The following is an 18,376-nucleotide window of genomic DNA, read 5'->3' on the forward strand; positions in this document are numbered from 1 at the left end:
AGGCAGGTCACACTGTAAGCTGTGCTGGGGCACAGGTCCAACATGTCTGATTTAATACCAAACCAGACTCTTAAATGTTCTAATGATATTAACATGAATATGTTGAAAGATACAGCTGTCATTCGCAGAAAAGAATAAAACCTGAAGCACACATTTTATGGCCGTTTAGTACTTGCTGTGACTTATGGCACAGTACAGGATATCTTGCTCAAGTGGAGTGGGAGGTAAAGTAAGATGGCTATCAGTTTACAAAATCTAGCTGGCCATAAAAATATTTTCTTTGTTTTGGAGAGATAAAACCCTACCATGCAGGACTGGCAATTTCTCCCACTTCAACACACTAGCTGAAAAGGTAATAAAAGCTGAAGGCCAGATTTTCAGCAGGTTACCCTCATCTACTCCATGGTACATGACAAAATTCTTGCCGGGTTTAAGTCATTCTTTGAACAAAGACATTTTCCTTATTGCAGGCAACAGTCTTTCACCACTCACAAAAGGTCAAACTGTAAAAAAGATTGCTTTGCACAGACTGGCTGTAAATGTTATAAATCACAGGAATTGATTAATCCATTGTGCTGACTAGAAAGTGATACCCATATCTATTTTACGAGCTGATATCTAATATAATGACGTCCTCTAACCTTTGATGGCTTACATGTGTATTTCCACTTTTGACTTCCTCCAGAGAGCTTGCAGCTACCAGGAGGTGTATAACTACTGACATGCAAATTTTCCCACACAATCACCATTATCAGCATTTTATTTGGTCTAGGAATTATTACAAATGCCACCTTCATTTACATTGCTCCTTTACTCTCCAATGTTTATGACTTCATCCACTTCAAGACAATATCCAAATTTAACATCCTTATGCATACTCACTAACCACAGTTTAAAAAATAAGAAGAGCAATCACTGTTAAAAAACAAAGCCCATAAATGAAGTAGGACCTCAAAGTGGTCTACCAATCTTTGAAGGGAGCTTATAAACAGGAGGGGGAACGTATTTATTAGGGTGGACAGTGATAGGACAAGGGGGAATGGTTTTAAACTGAGGCAGGGGAGATTTAGGTTAGATATTAGGAAGAAGTTTTTCACACAGAGGGTGGTGAGGCACTGGAACAGGTTGCCCAAAGAGGCTGTGGATGCCCCATCCCTGGAGGCATTCAAGGCCAGGCTGGATGTGGCTCTGGGCAGCCTGATCTGCTGTTTGGTGACCCCGCACATAGCAGGGGGTTGGAACTGGGTGATCGTTGTGGTCCTCTTCAACCCAGGCCATTCGATGATTCTGATTCTACGATCTAACACCAGCCACTAAAAAATCACAAATGCTTAAATCATTGATTATTCTCTATAATGTACCAGACCACTTGTAACAGACCATGATGCAATTCCAGTAACTTCACAGTTAATTATAAATAAAAGATAATAAAACACAGTGACGTGTAGGAAGTCAGCAATGTCCTAATTATAAACTGACCAAAAGACTCAAAATCAACTGGCTTTGAATGGGGTCTATATGACAGAGCACCAGCAGCCCGTATAATCCAAATTACTCCTATAGACCCTACAGATCTCTGTTTCATACTGGAGCAGCCTTTTTTGGTGTGCAGTAAGAGAGGTATAATGTAAGCTGGCCCTAAGTTATGATTTGGTGTACACAACATGGGTATCAAGGTCAGTTTATGATAGCTGGAGGTTGTAAATTATTTGCATGTGTTGTTTTCTTTGTTATTTAAACCCATAGTGCTGGCCTCTAATACCCTGACCATCCCCATCAGGGCAAATGAACACAACAAAATTTCTGCATATCTTGCACAACCTACCTACAGCAACAGCCCTCCTGTGGCACGGCACTCTGAGGCAACAAAGAGTGGTTCATAGGACTGAGAATGCAGGACAAAACCTCACAGAGCAAGAATATCAGAAGTACCTAACATTGTCCCAAAGTCCATTAAAGTCGCTTACTAAGTTGTTATACATTGATCTGCCGGACAGAAAAACATCTGTAAGCCCTTGGAACAATGAAAGAGTGAGCTGAGAGAGAATATAATGATTTATCCTCACTTTGGACTTAACAGAAGTTGCCCTGAACAATTTTGGTACATATCACTTCTTATTCTATTCTCCTTCCTATTGCAGTTCAAATTTCAACCATTTTAATGATTCATGGCAGTGAAAATTTTTGGTGTCTGATGCCAAATACACCTATAAAAGCTCTGTTTTAAAAGCAGTCTTTAGTAGCTAAAGAAATCACAACTACCTGAAACAGCATAACCTTAGATTTCAAAAAGGAGGAAACCAAAAAATTGCATCAATAATGCAATACTGTACAAGATTATTAAAAAAAAAGAGAGAGCATGTAGGAATTTCTTAAAACGCATATTGTCCATGCAACTACAGGAAACAACACACTTAAAATAGTCACATTTACTTATATTCTTTAACTTAACATTATTGAATAATGTTGAATTAATCTAATACAATATTTTAAATGAAATTTAAAATGATATTTTAAAGATAGCAAAGGTCAAGGCCTTGAAACTATCATTAAAACAAACAGAAAATTGCAAGGAATTCAGAGGAAAGTATATGAACTTAGGCAGATAAATAATATCCTTAAAAAGACCATATCAATGTAATAGAAAGAGGGTGTTAAAACATTTATTACTGCACTTACAAAGGAGTGGAGCAAAAGCAAATGAGTGAGAATTTTTCTTCATTAAGAATGTAAGAATTATGCCATTCTAACTTCTTTACATTTTTTGGTCTCTGTCTGGTATGTTTGTTACCTTCCTTGCTTCGTTTTTTATTTGATTTAAACTATTTCTCATCCATATTTATTTGCCTAAGTAATTCGCATATAGCTATTAGCTTATTTTATTAGAGCACAATCTTTAAGATGACAGTTATTTAACCACAAGTTATGGTTACGAGCGTTGCTGGTCTGTCTTTCATTCAGACCCTGGAAATGAGTGATGGCTTCATTAGCCTCATCTGACCTGTCCTTGACTTCTATGATTCAGCTCTGCTAACATTAACAATTTCACTTTGCAGAAGATAATTATTTTCTGCTCTGGTAAAAATGATTGTGTCAGATAGCAATACCACCTGAAGCATTAATCCTGATTTGAACTCCACCAGGTGCCTGAGGCAAGTAAACCATGGCTCAATCTTTGCTCATTGCAGACAGTAATGTAAACTGATGCCAAGCTGTGCTTTGTGCCCTATTACATGGGGTGATAAAGGCTGAAAGCATTAGCAACAATACCTCATCTCCATCCAAAAGAATAGGAATGTTGCACACAATTGTCAGAAGCCACAAATGGATGAAACAACTAATGCAGTGTGCGTAATGTATGTCCACACAAACATGCACACGCACACACTCTCATCCATACAAGCAAAATAAGCAGAAATGTTGAAGCTGACTCAAAACAATTCATCTTGGCTATTTTCGGTAATTATCTAAACAAGCTGACAAACATCAAAGGGTTTCTCACCTGTGGCAAATGTAACTGGAGCCCCTCACTAGGAATGGGCTGTCGAGATGGAGTCTGGTCCAGCTGCATGTTAAACAAGGATGCCAGGGCTGACTGAGCAGCCCGAGCTTTCGCAAGCTTTTTATTCCTTCCCGATCCTTCAAATGTTTGCCCATCCACAGCGACAGCCATAACAAAATTTTTGGCATGGCTCTCCCCGCTCTCTGAGAGAAACTCATACTTCAGGCCTGGCCGCAGCTCATTCAGGATCATTACAGGATTCTTCCCACTTGCAGTCGGGTATGGTAACGATGCAGGGAGAGGCAACTGAGTAAGGCTACTTGCCACAGGAGCTGATGACAGACCATACTCCCTGCTGGAGCCAAAGGAGCCATCCCCATTGGACCCTAGGTAAAAGGAAGCATCAGAAGGAACCGGAGTTTCAAATCCATTGAAAAGCGTGTCAGGAAAGTCTGCCTGGTCAGAGGTGAAGTCCGTGTTGACAGAGAGAGTCCTCCCCATGGCCAGGTGTGCTTCTGATGCATTTGGGAACTGGACAAATGACCGCAGAGCCTTCTCAGCAGCGTGGAGCTTGGCTTTCTTCTTTGTGGGGCCGGACCCCTCAAACACCTGTCCGTTAACCTCAACAGCCATCACAAACATTGGGGCATGAACTGGCCCTGTCTGGGACAGCAGCTTATACTGTAAACCAGGTTTGATCTCGTTAAGTTGCATCAGGGCATTCTTTGGCAAAACGGGACCTGGTGTTTTCTTCCTCTTCTTAGGGCGAAATTTGGAGTGGCCATTGTTGCCTTCCTCCAAAGGCCGCTTTCTGCTGCTGCTGCTGCTGCCACCATTGGAGAGTTGAGCCCCCTCCCCGGTGCCTTGTGCACTGCCATCCTTGGGGGGAACGTTGTCCATGTTGCGGTTTTCTTTAACATCAGTGCTGCTTGAACCTGCGGTGCCCAGAAAGAGTAACTTACAATGCCTTTGTTGCAGGATCTTGTAAATGCAAAATTTATAGATTCCTTTATCTCTCTTTGTAATTGGTTAAGTGATGTGTGCTCACACATTAAAGCTTTTGCAGTGTAAATGGAGAGCAATACCTCTTAATAACTCAACAAATAACACATTCAAGACTTTCACACTTGCTCTTGATACTTTCATATGACAATAAAACACTGAAGCTTTTTTTTTTCAACAAACTGAAACAAAATTTTTACTCATAAATCATGTTTGAAGTGAAATATGCCTTAAAACAGAAAAACATTTTGTATTATTTGTAGGATAAACTATCAATACTAAAATAAAAATGGATACTTCGGACCAATACTAGGAAATTTATATTTAATTATACTTTATTCTTATTTTATTCATATTGCATTTCTGTCTCACATGATTTTATTTACTCAATTCAAGAAATAACATAAATAAAATCTGAGTCATGAAAAACCGAGCAGTTCTTTGTTAGTTAGGCACCTTGACTGAAAACTGTTTTAAAAAACTGCTTTGCTTCTCTGTAGCTATGCCATATTCTCCAAATTCAATCCTTTTTTATGCTCTTACCAGTCTTCATTTCACCTCAACTCAATTTGCTCACAAGCTTCATCTGCCCCTGGATGATTGCCTGCCCAACACACAGCAGTTTCAGCAATGGGCTCATTCAACAGAGGCTAGTATAGAGCAAAGCCCTTCTCACAGCAACTCTGACCCTTTAGCAGCTGAACACACTGAACACAGCTGTAAAAAAATCCTGCGTCTAACTTAGACTGCACCAGAAAACTACTATACATACGTTTTCACACAGCCTTTGATTGAGAAACCTTTTATTTGCCATTTACATGCAGTTTTTAAATTTCTTGCAAAGTAAAAAACTGCTCTCTCAGATTTTAAAACAAATAATGAAGATTGTCTCTCTAAGACTACACAGAACACAAAATGTGTGACAAAATCTACACAGTCACAATGATGGTATTTTAATGGGGAAGAAAAACAATGTGGTATTGCAGTATTAATGATTAATTCAACAATTTATTTTCTAAGTAGAAAATTGAGGCAATGATAATGTTGGATATATATTTCAAGAATTATACTTGCTATAACTGGAAAGATCTCATTTTTACTCTGATTAAAAAAAAGAATGAAATTACTTATTTGTGTTTTACAGCAACATTCATGAATGAAAAGGCAAATTTATTTGGTCAAGTGTTTCTAACTCTTCTGTTCCCAGACTTCTGAATATCTAGTACTATATTAAATTCACACTGATAATAGGTAATAAATATTTATTGAAATTAGAGCAAATGAAGATGGAAAATCTCTTCTCAACAAATTTCAATCATACTTTCTTAAGTATTCACTACCCTGCACACATCACTTCGCCCATCTTACAAAGCTGATGGAATAGTTACTAAATTTTCATTTATAACATCCTCCAGCAAAAGCTCGATAGGTTACTCCTTTCGGCGCTCAAAGAGAAAAAAAAAGAAAAATAAAGATAAAAAAAAAATCCTAGAACATATTTTTTTAAATTTCAGTAGTGTAACAAGGAATTGTACAGTATTTAACACTGAATTCCAGTCAAATACTGTAAAGAAACATGAAACATTCAGGAGTATTTCATAGCTAGAAATCGGCTAAATCTACAAAGAATCTCTTGTAATATTCAGCCACATATTATACTGTCTGCAGAACACGTTGTGTGGAGACACAACAGGCAATACAGTGTTCATGCTTATCACTCTTTACCTTAATAGAGTGAAAAAATTTAAAGAAAATAGAATAAATTTTTAAAAACTTCCTTACATTAATTTTTCACCTGAAGTTGTTATCTTCAAAAGTTATCTAAAATTATCTAAGACATTGCTTTTCAAACATTGTTCTTACTAGAAGCAACATAAATTTTCTGCAGAACAATGTAACTTTCAGCTAAACAGATTTCTTCATTCAGTTAAAGCCAAAAAACAGCTTCTGTTTGCATTCTTCTCTTTATAACCAGTGTCAGTGGAAGCCACATAAGGAAAATACAAGCTGAACAGACTGCAACTGAACATAAAAAGAGAAGTTTTATTTCCAACTTCAACAGCTGGAGGACTAATTTAGTCAATTTCGTTACACAAGTACTGGAAATGATGTCCTGTTAAAGAGGGAAGATTTACAGGGAGCAGGAAAGAAACTCGTATGCTTACCTTGGTTTAGAAAAGAAAAAGAAGGGAAGAAAACTACTCCTTGCCTGCAAGTTACTAGGCATGTTAACTTTAGAGAATCTGTAGGGTGGAAGAAATTAGGAGAAAGAGCAAGTAGGGAGCAAGCAGCCAGTGTCAAACCCCAGACACTATGAAAGTAGGCAAATTTTCACATCATTGAGATGATCCAAATCAAAACCCTGCACATGGTGGAAAGAAATATCTTTCTCTGTGAACCAGAGGACTCTGGTTTGTTTCATCCCATTAAGTATTGAACTGGAAGAAAAAACATCTGTTTTCCAGGATAAGGGTGCAGATTTCCTTTCAGAATTTTCCTTTAGTCCGTCCTGCTCAGCAGCTGTGAGTTCCCCTAATTACCTTTGGGCTGAAAAAGAACTGACAGGTTAGTCAAAAAGTAGGATTAGCTATGACCACCTGCTAAAGTCAGAGAATCTTTCATAATCTTTCCCATATTTAGACATCATGAACTTCCTCCATTCCAGCTTCTCCCTGCTGTTCAGAAAGGGCTCTCATTCCACTAGGCCTCTATTGGTCCTGGTGGAGGACGTCAGAATGGGCTTACTACCTCATCTAGCTCAACAGCTGATTGACTGCCTGGAGGGCCAATAGCAGACCCCAAAAGAAGGGTAAAACCAGAAGCAAGACCCCATGGCACATCCCCAGAGAAATCATTTTTAATTTGTTGATTTCTAAATGTTATGGATCTAATAATAATAATAATGCTCCTGATTATGCATGTATATCAAGTGTTTCAACCTTGTCACCCCTCATCCACCACTTTTTGAGCAGACATCCATTGGGTGTTAAGGAGCAGAACACACTGTAGATTTACCTTTTTGCTGTATTTTGCACTCTTTTTTGTTCTGTTAACACTTTGTTTTAGAGACCATAAGACTCTGAGATGTCTCCCACACACTTTGAAGGGAATGAGAAGCCCTGAAATCTCTGACTGACTCAGGATCCCATCAAAGCTCAACCAAGGAGCAGCAGTACTCAAAACAAAATTTTGCTGCTCTATAGCAGAATACACAGAAGGCACTGACCATCACTCATGAACTTTCTAAAATACAGCTTAGCTCATTTCATGTGTCTGATTAGGTGCGCTGCCAGTATCACAGCTAAAACAAGGCAGGAGAATTAGAATTGTAAATGTTAAAACACTGATTGTCAAGCAAGTGCAGTACTTAGGAGAGGGCTGATGGGAAAGAAGATTACCACCTGAACTACTAAAAAAAAACCTCTCTGTCCAGTAACAGACTTTTTCTTTTTTTTTCTCAATTTTTTGCAGTTGACAAGATTACATACACAGTCTTCGTAGATCTAACAAACACAAAACCCAAGATTTATAAAAGAAACGAGCGCTGTATTTTATAGACGTACATGTATGCTGGAGTTCAAGAAGCATCTGGACAGTTCTCAGACATATGGTCTAATTTTTGGGTGGTCCCACATGGAGCCATGAGTTGGATTCAACTACCTTTGTGGATCCATTCCAACTTGAGATATTCTATGATTCTATGTATGTATATATATTTAAGTCTATACATTTTTCAGTCTTTAAGTTCTCAAGTACTGAATACTTTAGGCAGCCTTTTCAAGTTGATCGCAGCTGTTGTGTATTCAGCTCTTTGAAGCAGCATCAATATAGATGCAACATCTGACAACAGCATCCTGTTTTATTAAACAGAAAAACTACCCATGATTTAAAAATAAGACATTTTTCCTAATACTAGCCTCCTGGACCTCAGTACAAATGTCCTGATGGCAGGATGCTGAGGTATCTTTCACTGCACAACATGCACCATTGGCAGACAATCAAGCCTCACACAACACCAGATTATTCAAATGAAAAAGCTCATGGAACTCATTAGCCAACATTAAAATGTCTTTTGTTAAAAATGCTCACTTGATGCATTGTACTGTCTTGGCCTTCAATCTTTCTAATTGTCTGGCTTTTTCATGTCATAATGATCTTTATTTCCATCAAGTCTCACAATGATCTGCCTACTAGGCTCTCATCCTGAGAGTTCTGCACAAATCTGTTGTCAAGCTAACCCAGCCTACCTTGGGCAACCTTATACCCAGTTGCCAGCCCTTCTGTGAGGCAAAGAAAAGCAGCTGAGACACAGTACACCTGCAATCCAGGACTGGTCTTACACACCACTCAGACTGGGATGCATAGTACTCATAAATAGTGTCAATTTAGTGCAGTATACCAAACTATTTATCAAAACAGGAAAATATTTTCTAGACATAACTTATAACTGGACTAGCACATAATCATGTATACTTCAAAAACATTTTTTGCTCAAAAGCTCTTAATTATGCTTATATCCTATATTTAAAAACATACAAATATCACTTTAATTCATAATTTAAAGTTCCTTCAGTCATCTCTGTGGCTTATGAGAAAAAGTCACCTTCAAAACAACTGCATAATTCAGTAGAGTAAACAAACACATCTTACTCATGTTTTCTTCATCATCTACATCCATCGTGAAATACTTCTGATGGTTTTTCTGGCTGTTGGAGACTGCTTCTGCCTGAAAAACAGGAAGTGGGATATTTAAGCTTTAATATAACCAACATACAAGGTAAAGCATTAGATCTCCTTGAAAAGCAGAGGTCTGGGCACTAATTTTGATTTAGCTGTCCATGGCTACTTCTGTAAGCTGAGGTATATGTTGCAGAACTGCAAATTCTACAAAGTTTGCAAGAATTTGTTTTTTGAATAATAAACTTGTGAGAGGTAGATTGTGTTTTTCCAGTATGTGACTGTGTGGTTCCAATCTTGGTGGAATTTGGCTAATTTCACCTATGACCTGATACGAGATTCTATCACAACATTCGTGATGATCACAGCCCAAGCATCACTGTACATTATATATCCCACAATTGCCTTAGGTATAAATCACGACGAGTCTGTTCTTTACCCTACTGAACACTGAGAATGGGCCTATCCTGAAGCTGAGAACTGGCAGACGGTTGATGTCAGTGCCTGTACAGTAAGAACTCAACAAGGATTTATTTGTGAAAGCAATACCATCAGGGGCCAGGATATCTGTCTTGACATGGAACAGAATGTACGTCATTTTGAAATCCATCCTAACGAAAAACCTCAAACTGTATTGATCTATATAGGAAAAGGCTGTGTTTGTATGAGGACGCATTGCAATTTTATTGTGTTTAATATTGATACGGTAGATACTAGAACTCATGCTAATCCTTGTATTTGCAACTTCACCAAAATAACAGGGTGTGATTTTACACCTACTGTACCTGTCATCTCATATCGGCTACAATCTGATTACACATGGATCCAAGGTTTATTACCAGTTCATATTGGAATGAATATTACAATGGTGAAGAAGTTGTTACAACATGATGACCTGAAACAGTTCCTGAAGCAATCCAAAGAGAATGGACAAAGAACTCTGATCACAGTACACCATGATGTGAAGAAAATACACTGAGTAATGGAGTGGGCAAAGAGAGATGGAGAACAATAACGGTGGAATGTTCTTTTTGGATGGTCATTCACTGCAATAGGGCTTTGCAATAAGATACTCTATCCTACTGTGGTTATTTTGATTTTATGCCTGATCTGCTTACTCTTAATAGTAATCTTATATATTAGAGTATGGAAAATAGCAAGATGATTAGTTCTGATACATTATTGCAGTCAATTAGCAAGCTAGGCTAGTAAGATAGCTCTCCTATATTAGAAGTGTTCCATAAATTGGTGCAAAAACAAAAGAGGGTAAAAAGAAAAAGAGAGGGAAATGTGAGAGGTAGGTTGTGTTTTTGCAGTAGAAGCTCCCAGTATTTTCTGTATGTACTATAGGCCTTTACTGAACTTATAACACTCTTGTGAAATAGCTGTTTTTCTTCCACTAAGAAAGCTGCTGAACAGAATAAAAAATTAAAGATTTAGGGCATTCTGATTGGGGTAGAATCAAGTCAGGCACAAGATAAGGCAAAGATGGAGGGTGGAGAGAGAGCTCAGCATGGGACAGAACAAATGTGCTCACTCTTGGAAATATTGCCCTCCTATCTCCATGGGAAAATATAAAACATACCAAAAAACAACAGGTTGGTAATGGACCTTATATGGAAATGTATCATAGCAACAGCGTCGGGGAGATTGTGAGCTGAGACGCTCAACCAGTGAGCGAATGCCAGGAGAGCGCTACCTGCGTCGGGTTTAGGGTACAGAACGGAATGAATTTTGCTGAGAGGTGCACAATTTCTCCCTTGCCGAACAGAGGGCGTGCGTCCGCTATTGCGATAATGATAAACTTTGCTGCTATCACTACGATCTTTGCCTAACCTGAAATTCTTGACTCTGAGTGTTTCTTACGAACTACAGCAATTTTTTTTAATCTGAAAGAGTATATAAAATATTTTATCTCACTACCAGCTAGTGGTGGTGTGTTTTTTTGTTGTTGTTGAGTTTTTTTGTTGTTTGTTTTTTTAAGGATGACAATTTTCATGAATTAAATGAAGCAATTATCTTTCCATGGGGAGCCAGCAATGTGTCTCAACATAAAATTAATGTCAAATCCATTCTGCAGGTTAACACACAGGTAATTCAAGCAGTCAAGACACTGACGATGCAGTTGTTCACCCAGCACCATACTGATGTACATCTGTTTGGTTTCTTTTGGTTAAATCTAGAGCTGCTATTCTTCCCTAAACTGAGATGATAGATGTAAGCTCAACATCAGCTGAAGGACAGAACGAGTAACATAGTCTTCTCTCCTACACGTGAATTGTGCTCATTTCTTATTATTAATCAAAACATTCAGACTACATTACATATAGATTATCTGGCTTTGGGAAAACAATTTTATTAACCACTGAAACTTTTGCTCTTGTACTCAAGAGAGACAAATCTAAAGGTGAATGTAAGCATCTAACATAAGAACGTAATACATTCAGCATTTTGCTTGTAAGAAAGCAACAATTTTAACCTAATCAAAAGCACTTGTTAGAGGGTAGTTTGTTTTGTTGTCTTTTTGTTGTTATTTTTTTCATGAAGAAGAGCATGACAAGACCAACAATAAAATTCCTCCATACATTTGTCAGGGGCAGTGCAAACTCATAAGTGGCATGAAGTTAAAATACTAGGCTTACACACACTTTTTCTCTCAGAAGAAAAAGACTCCCAGGAGCACCTAAAACAAATTACAGAATTTCCTCCATTTCCTCCCTTCCCCCCCCAATTCAAAGATGGCATGTACAAGATGACTATATTATCTCTATTTTGCATACATAATAGCTTTAGGTAAATCGTGGGTTTCCGACTAGTAATCTTTCTTTCCATGCCCCTGTGATCGTTCATATTGTTGTACTACAATCTTTCCACTGGCCTGTAACAAATCCTGTTTTCTATTTAATGTGTGCAATTCAAAGAGCGTTTAAGCCCATCGCTCAAGCCTGGAACAGAGGCATGCTCACATCTGTATGCTTATGCTCTACACACCTGTTCTCTTCCCTCCATTTGCTCATCCCCATAGCAAACTGTGAGTGTTGTCTTTTGGACTTCAGTTGGATTATATGCATAGACTAGAAAACATCCCACTTTGTTAATGGGGCAACTAGTAAGTTTCTAAACAAGAAATTACAGATTTTCTTATTAAACAGTATGTGCTACTAATAAGGCTAAAATTCCTGGCATGCTAATACTAACATTGTCAATTGCATAAAATATGTATAGTATTATGTACCGTTACGTACAATAATTAAGAGGAAAAACTTATCTGTACTAACAGCAGAAGTAACACTGGTTCTGTGAAGACACAGCTCAGGTACCACAATCAAAGTATATTTGAAATCCATCTATGGAAAGTCTTTTTTTTTTTTTTCAGGCAAAAGAAAATAATATGTAAAATGACTGTGAAAGCCCAGGTGTTTTGTTTTATCATGTATGAGCATATTTAATGACAAATCGACTCATGAACACACCAGCTATTTTGGAATAAGAATTAAATTCTAACATCTCCAAAGTGTTGCAACCATGTTGCACACAGTGTTAAATTCAGCTTGGAAACAAATTAATCTCCCTTTCCCAACCCTACTGACATATACTGTACATGTGTATACAGTACACCCTATAAACTATGTACTTGTTAATGATCTTCAGGACTTTAAAACACTTGCTCTTTCCTTAAATCTCTCTAAAAATGGTGACTCCACCATTTCCCTGGGCAGCCTGTTCCAATGCCTAACCACTCATTCAGAGAAAAAGTTCTTCCTAATAAGCAACCTCAACCTCCCCTAGCACAACTAAAGCCATTACCTCATGTCCTACTGCTGTTACATGGGACAAAAGACAAATCTCCACCTCTCCACAACCTCCTTTCAGGCAGTAGTAGAAAGCAATAAGGTCTCCGCTGAGCCTCCTCCTCCCCAGCTGAAACAATCCCAGCTCCCTCAGCCACTCTCCATCAGACTTATGCTCCAGACCCTTCATAGCACCATTACCCTTGACTGGACATGCTCCAGGGCCTTGATGTCCTTCTTGCAGTGAGTGGTCCAACACTGAATACAGCACTCGAGGTGCAGCCCCAGTGTTGCTGTGTACATGGCGATGCTCACTTCCCTGCTCCTGCTGGCTGCTCTATTTCTGATACAGGCCAGGATGCCGTGGGCCTTCTTGGGCACACTGCTGGCTCATGCTCAGACAGCTGTCAGGGATGTTAATCCCCTGATCCTTTTCTTTCACATAACTGTCCAGTCCCACCTTTGGTGATCTATGGTTTGTTGTGACTAACACACAGCACCTGGCACTTGGTCTTGTTGAACTTCATCCCATTGGCCTCAGCCCAGTGATCCAGTCTGCCCAGATCCCTCTGTAGGGCCTTCCTACTCTCAGGCAGATCAACACTTTCTCCCAGCTTGGTGTCATCTGCATTCTGAGGGTGCACTCAATTCCCTCATTCAGATCATCAATAAAGATATTAAAGAGGGTAATTTCTTTAACTATTAATTGAAACCAAAACATATTATTGTTTAAAAAAGAAGTGTTTCAAACATGTTTGAAAAATAGGGATGCAAGATGCTTCTAAAAGCACAATACTCCAAAGAAGGTGATGCTTTTTAAGCACAGGAGTATAGTGAATACATAAGAAAGCTAATTATTAGAGCAAGGACTGGGAACGTTGTTGAATGATACAGTTTCCTTCTGAGTAAAGAATCTTTCTAGAATAATTTATTTGGGTGTGTACAAAACAGTAAAATAAAATACACCCAGAAAATAAAATGCTTAGAGGTATCAGGCAGTCAAGACATTCGTGCCCTATTGAATTACTCAGGCCTAAACAGCAGGCCTTGAATCAAAGTTGACCAATACACAAGTCTCACAACCCAGCGTTACATATTATCAGTATTCAATTATTATCAAAATATGTGTGATCATTAGCAAAGTATGCATCTTGGACAAAATGTCTCACCAGCAAGAGATAAGTAGCTTAGACAAAGCACTATGAAAGTGTATTAACCTTTCCTTGCTTAGAAGCGCAGTATCAAGGCCAACGAGTACACAAAATTCCTTGCTTCCTCCTTGAGCCCTGGCCAGGCTTGAGGTGGAATCCAAAAAGGGAGAATGAAAACTAATGTTTCTGCCTGCCACATAAACTTGTTTATTCAACAATACAAAAACTGGACCCGCTTGCAGCAAAGTTGGAAACTTCACCTATGACTATGCAGACTGTATAGGACCTCCCAGTTGCAAAAAAGGCTCTCCAAGACTGCTGTGGCCAGGGCTGCCCAGCAAGTGTGGAGCTGGTAAAGTATTAGAGTAATGAATCTTTCTTAATCACTACTGCTAACTTTCTGTAGTAGTGGTTAGGTGCATTGCCTTGCTCTGTTTTAGCATCATAGAAGAACCATAGAATCCTTAGAGTTGGAAAGGATCTCTGAGGGCCATTCAGTCCAATTCCCCTGCAATGCACAGGGACACCACAAGCTAGATCAGGGTGCCCAGGGCCTGATCCAGCCTTGCCTTGGAAGTCTCCACGGACGGGGCATCAACCACAACACTGACCAACCTGTTCCAGTGCTTCACCACTCTCACTGTAGAAGATATTTTCCTCATATCTAAGCTAAATCTAGTCTCTCTGAGCTTGGAGCCATTTTCCCTTCTTCTATCATCACAGACCCTGCTGAAGAGTCTGTCCCCTTTGATGCTGTAGCTCCCCTTTAGATACTGCTACTTTCAGTTCAGTACTGCAGCGAGAATAAATATAAACTAGCAGTAACAGAATTTGCTGTAGGCTAATGACAGCCTGAACATTTGCTCTGTACAGCAAACTTGTCCAGCACAATGCTGCTGGCTGCACATTGAACATTCTAAGCTGCTCTGATATCATATCCCTCAGAGCTTTCAGCTCAGGTGATCAAATCAGCTCTAACAGCACCTTCTACTGTTACTCTATGCAAATAACTGGTTTTACATTTAATGTTCCATTGACTAAGAAAGCCTGGAGCCCAGCTCAAAATAAGAAAAAACTTATGATGCAGAATTGTTTTACAGTAAACTATTTCTGAACATATATTTATTAAGAAGTTTTGTTTTAGCCATCCTTCCTAAGAGCCTTCTTCAAGGGCTAAATTTTTAATTTTTAACATACATTATTTCTGAAAGATTCTTTAAATACCCATGATTGTCAGAAACATACTTAAGATGGGTTTCCTCAGAAAAAGTTCTAGTCATTCAGAGAATAGAACTGAGCAATCTAGACCTCTGATTAAGTAGCATTCATATTTTTGTCATAATTTAAAATATTATAGTTGCAGCTGCTGAATTAACCCAATAGTTAATTGGAAATAAATCTGAAATGTTTTTAAAGCAGATAAAAAAGTCTCAAATACACTGAAACTATTAAAAAAGTCAATCAGGTAGGACAATAGTTGGCTTCAGGGAAGAGACTTAGAAACTGGACTAATTTCCTCCTTCCCCATTACATTCAGTGATTAAGCTCAAACACTCAAAAAAATAAAAAAAAAATTCTCAAGTCTTACATACAACCTACTTTAGGGAACCTGCTTAATCAGGGGGTTGGACTTGGAGATCCCCATAGGTCCCTTCCAACCTCCATGATTCTATGATTTTTCTAGAGCCACGCACAGCACCACATCATCTCTTGGCCAGGCACAGGCATCAGGGCTTCACAGCTGTTAGGTGTTCAGATATGGGATAAATAGATTTTGCTGCAATTAAGCAATTTTTTTTTTTTTAAACATTGCATTGCATTGCATTGCATGATGCTAAACATCGAGCTGATTGGATTTGTGATTACTCGTGATCCTGCAGCAGCAAAAATGTGCTTGGCGTGACAAAAAAGCAGAGAGAAGTGTGAAGAAGATGTGTGGGTTTTAAAAAAGCAGAAATGAAGATAAAATGGCAGCAGTGCTGAACAAAACTCACCAGTTCTGAGTTATGTGGTTCACTGAAAGAGTACTTTATTTGAGGGACACAGCTTAGTGGGCATGGGTGATGGGTTGATGGTTGGACTAGATGATCTCAGCAGTCTTTTCCAACCTTAATAGTTCTATGATTCTATGTCATCTTTACATATTTATTTTATTAACAGACTGGATACAAATTTTTGGTTAAATGGGTAAGAACTTTTACATAAGATGAGCATCAACTTGATATATTTGTGTATTTCTTAAAATTTTCTATATTTTCAAATTGTTTTGATTGGTTATTCTTGAAATGGTTTAGTGCACCAACTTTTTAAGTACTGAACAACTATGTCAGTACATTAAGATGAAATATCTCCTCCCTATCATGATAAGCATGCATCAATTAAAATACAAAGCATCATGCTATATGCTTATAAGTATGGTCTGCTTACCTTTTTAATTATTAGGGACACATGCTGAGTCTGCAATCTGCAAAAAGAAAGAACATATAGCAATTTTATCTTTCATAGATGCAACTCCTGACCTTAAAAGGGACAAATTTCTGATTTGTGAGAATAAAAAGTAAAAATCTGCACATAAACAATAATAAGCAGTACGACAATCTCAGAGCAAATCCCCTTATAACACCAGCAAAGAGAGCAGAAGAAACACCATTCTGGATATTTCTGGTCGGGAAAAGAAAAAAAAAAAAGGACTCAAGTTGCTTAGCATTTGGGCCAAGGTAAGTAGTTTAACTTCAATATTAAATTTTATTTACAGTGGCTGATTCTAACCCATATAAACAACATTTCACATTACACATCCTTTTTGAAAAACATCAGTGTCTTGATAATATAGACACCATTTTGCATTCTCCAAAAGCCCTGCAAGACTGGAAAACCCCTCAGCTACCAGCACTGGGAAGGGAAACAAAAGGCTTTGGGAAAGAAAGATACAGGGTAACAGAATGGACTAGCTCTGCAAAAAATATGTTCTATTTCTACACACATGCAGATTAAATTGCATTCTTGCTATATCGGGAGCAGAACGATTTTGCTATTACAGATGAAGGTACAAAAAAGCATTTATGTGAATTTATCAATGTGAAGATGCAGAATTCTAAAATAGTCCTGACATTCAGCAAATTACAGAAGTCATTTGCAAAGCAATAGAGAGTTTCAGTCAAGTGGCAGTGTTTTGTGTAAACATGTGTGCAGTCCAGCAGTTATTTAGGGTGGGGGACACAACCTGTACCTGGGACAATATACAGCCACTGCTGTAAGAGATTTTGCTATTTCCATCTTACAAGTCAAAATTCCACACTATTCCACAGCCCACAAGAGGGTGCTGGCACACTGCAACATCTTTCAGTAAGCAAACTAGATCAAAGTTATACAGCTTAAATAGTACAGCATTTCAATTTCCCAAAGCTGCATGGCAGTAATAACAATTACCTAGAAAAACAAAGCAATAACATTTTGGTCATACCATGAAGTACTAACAAACATTCAAAAGCTGAATGCAGTGTCAACTGGAGTCAGTTTCCACACTGCCGTAGGCTACATTCAATCACACTGGACTATAAATCAACATACTGTCAATGCTGCATTTATATCCTCTTTCACATTCCCTCAAACTAGTAGACTCGTACCTACAAAAACTCCTTCACTAGTAACACTAAGAATATGAGCTATAAGCTACATGAAATTGCTGTATTTTTTCTGGCATCATCCACTGAAAAATATATTTTTAAAAGATTTTGTCAAATTTATTCTACATAAGCATTTCTTTAAATAAAACTATAATTCATCTCTAGACAAAATTGTTAGTAATTTTCCAGCTTTTACATTAACATGAACTGGAGTTGTTCCACAAATCATATTCCTTATATGTCAAATCACCCCAGCTGGTAATTTCATGAGTTTCAAGTAAGCTAAACAAGCATAATTCATGAGAACTGGGACTTCAAATTGGTTTACAACTATGTGCAAAAAATCCATGTATACATTGACAGCTGTAGACAATTTTACAGCGTAAGAATAATCCCAAAGGCATGACACGTACAGAGCAATTATACAGTCCTTATATTATTTAAGAGCCCAACAAAATGCAAAATAATTCCAAAGTTTATTATAGCTCTGTGGCTAAAGGCAACAGCCCAAGTCTAGGAAGGATAGCTGGGATGGACTCTGTCGCCTGCTCTGCTATTGCAGACCACACCAGCACACAGGACCGGGCAAGCTGGATGCTGAAGAAAATGCCTGTTCTGTTTTGCTTT

The 18,376-nt window shown here is 38.2% G+C and overlaps 1 protein-coding gene across 4 annotated transcripts in view; it reads right to left on the minus strand.

Moving 5' to 3' along the window:
* Window positions 1-18,376, minus strand: part of ADARB1 (adenosine deaminase RNA specific B1) — a 67,750-nt gene that overhangs the window by 30,865 nt on the left and 18,509 nt on the right. For 3 of the 4 annotated variants that reach the window (XM_019616804.2, XM_010713125.3, XM_010713126.3), the window contains 3 exons: window positions 16,551-16,587; window positions 9,155-9,230; window positions 3,503-4,437 (listed from right to left, as the gene is read on the minus strand). In XM_019616804.2, the coding sequence (XP_019472349.1) occupies window positions 3,503-4,437; window positions 9,155-9,182 (963 nt within the window). In that variant the 5' untranslated portion in view covers window positions 9,183-9,230; window positions 16,551-16,587. Of the gene's footprint in view, window positions 1-3,502; window positions 5,950-9,154; window positions 9,231-16,550; window positions 16,588-18,376 lie in introns of all 4 variants that reach the window. The other variant, XM_010713127.3, reaches the window with a different exon arrangement.

The sequence above is a fragment of the Meleagris gallopavo genome, chromosome 7 (assembly GCF_000146605.3).
Source record: "Meleagris gallopavo isolate NT-WF06-2002-E0010 breed Aviagen turkey brand Nicholas breeding stock chromosome 7, Turkey_5.1, whole genome shotgun sequence".
NCBI classification, from domain to species: Eukaryota; Metazoa; Chordata; class Aves; order Galliformes; family Phasianidae; genus Meleagris; species Meleagris gallopavo.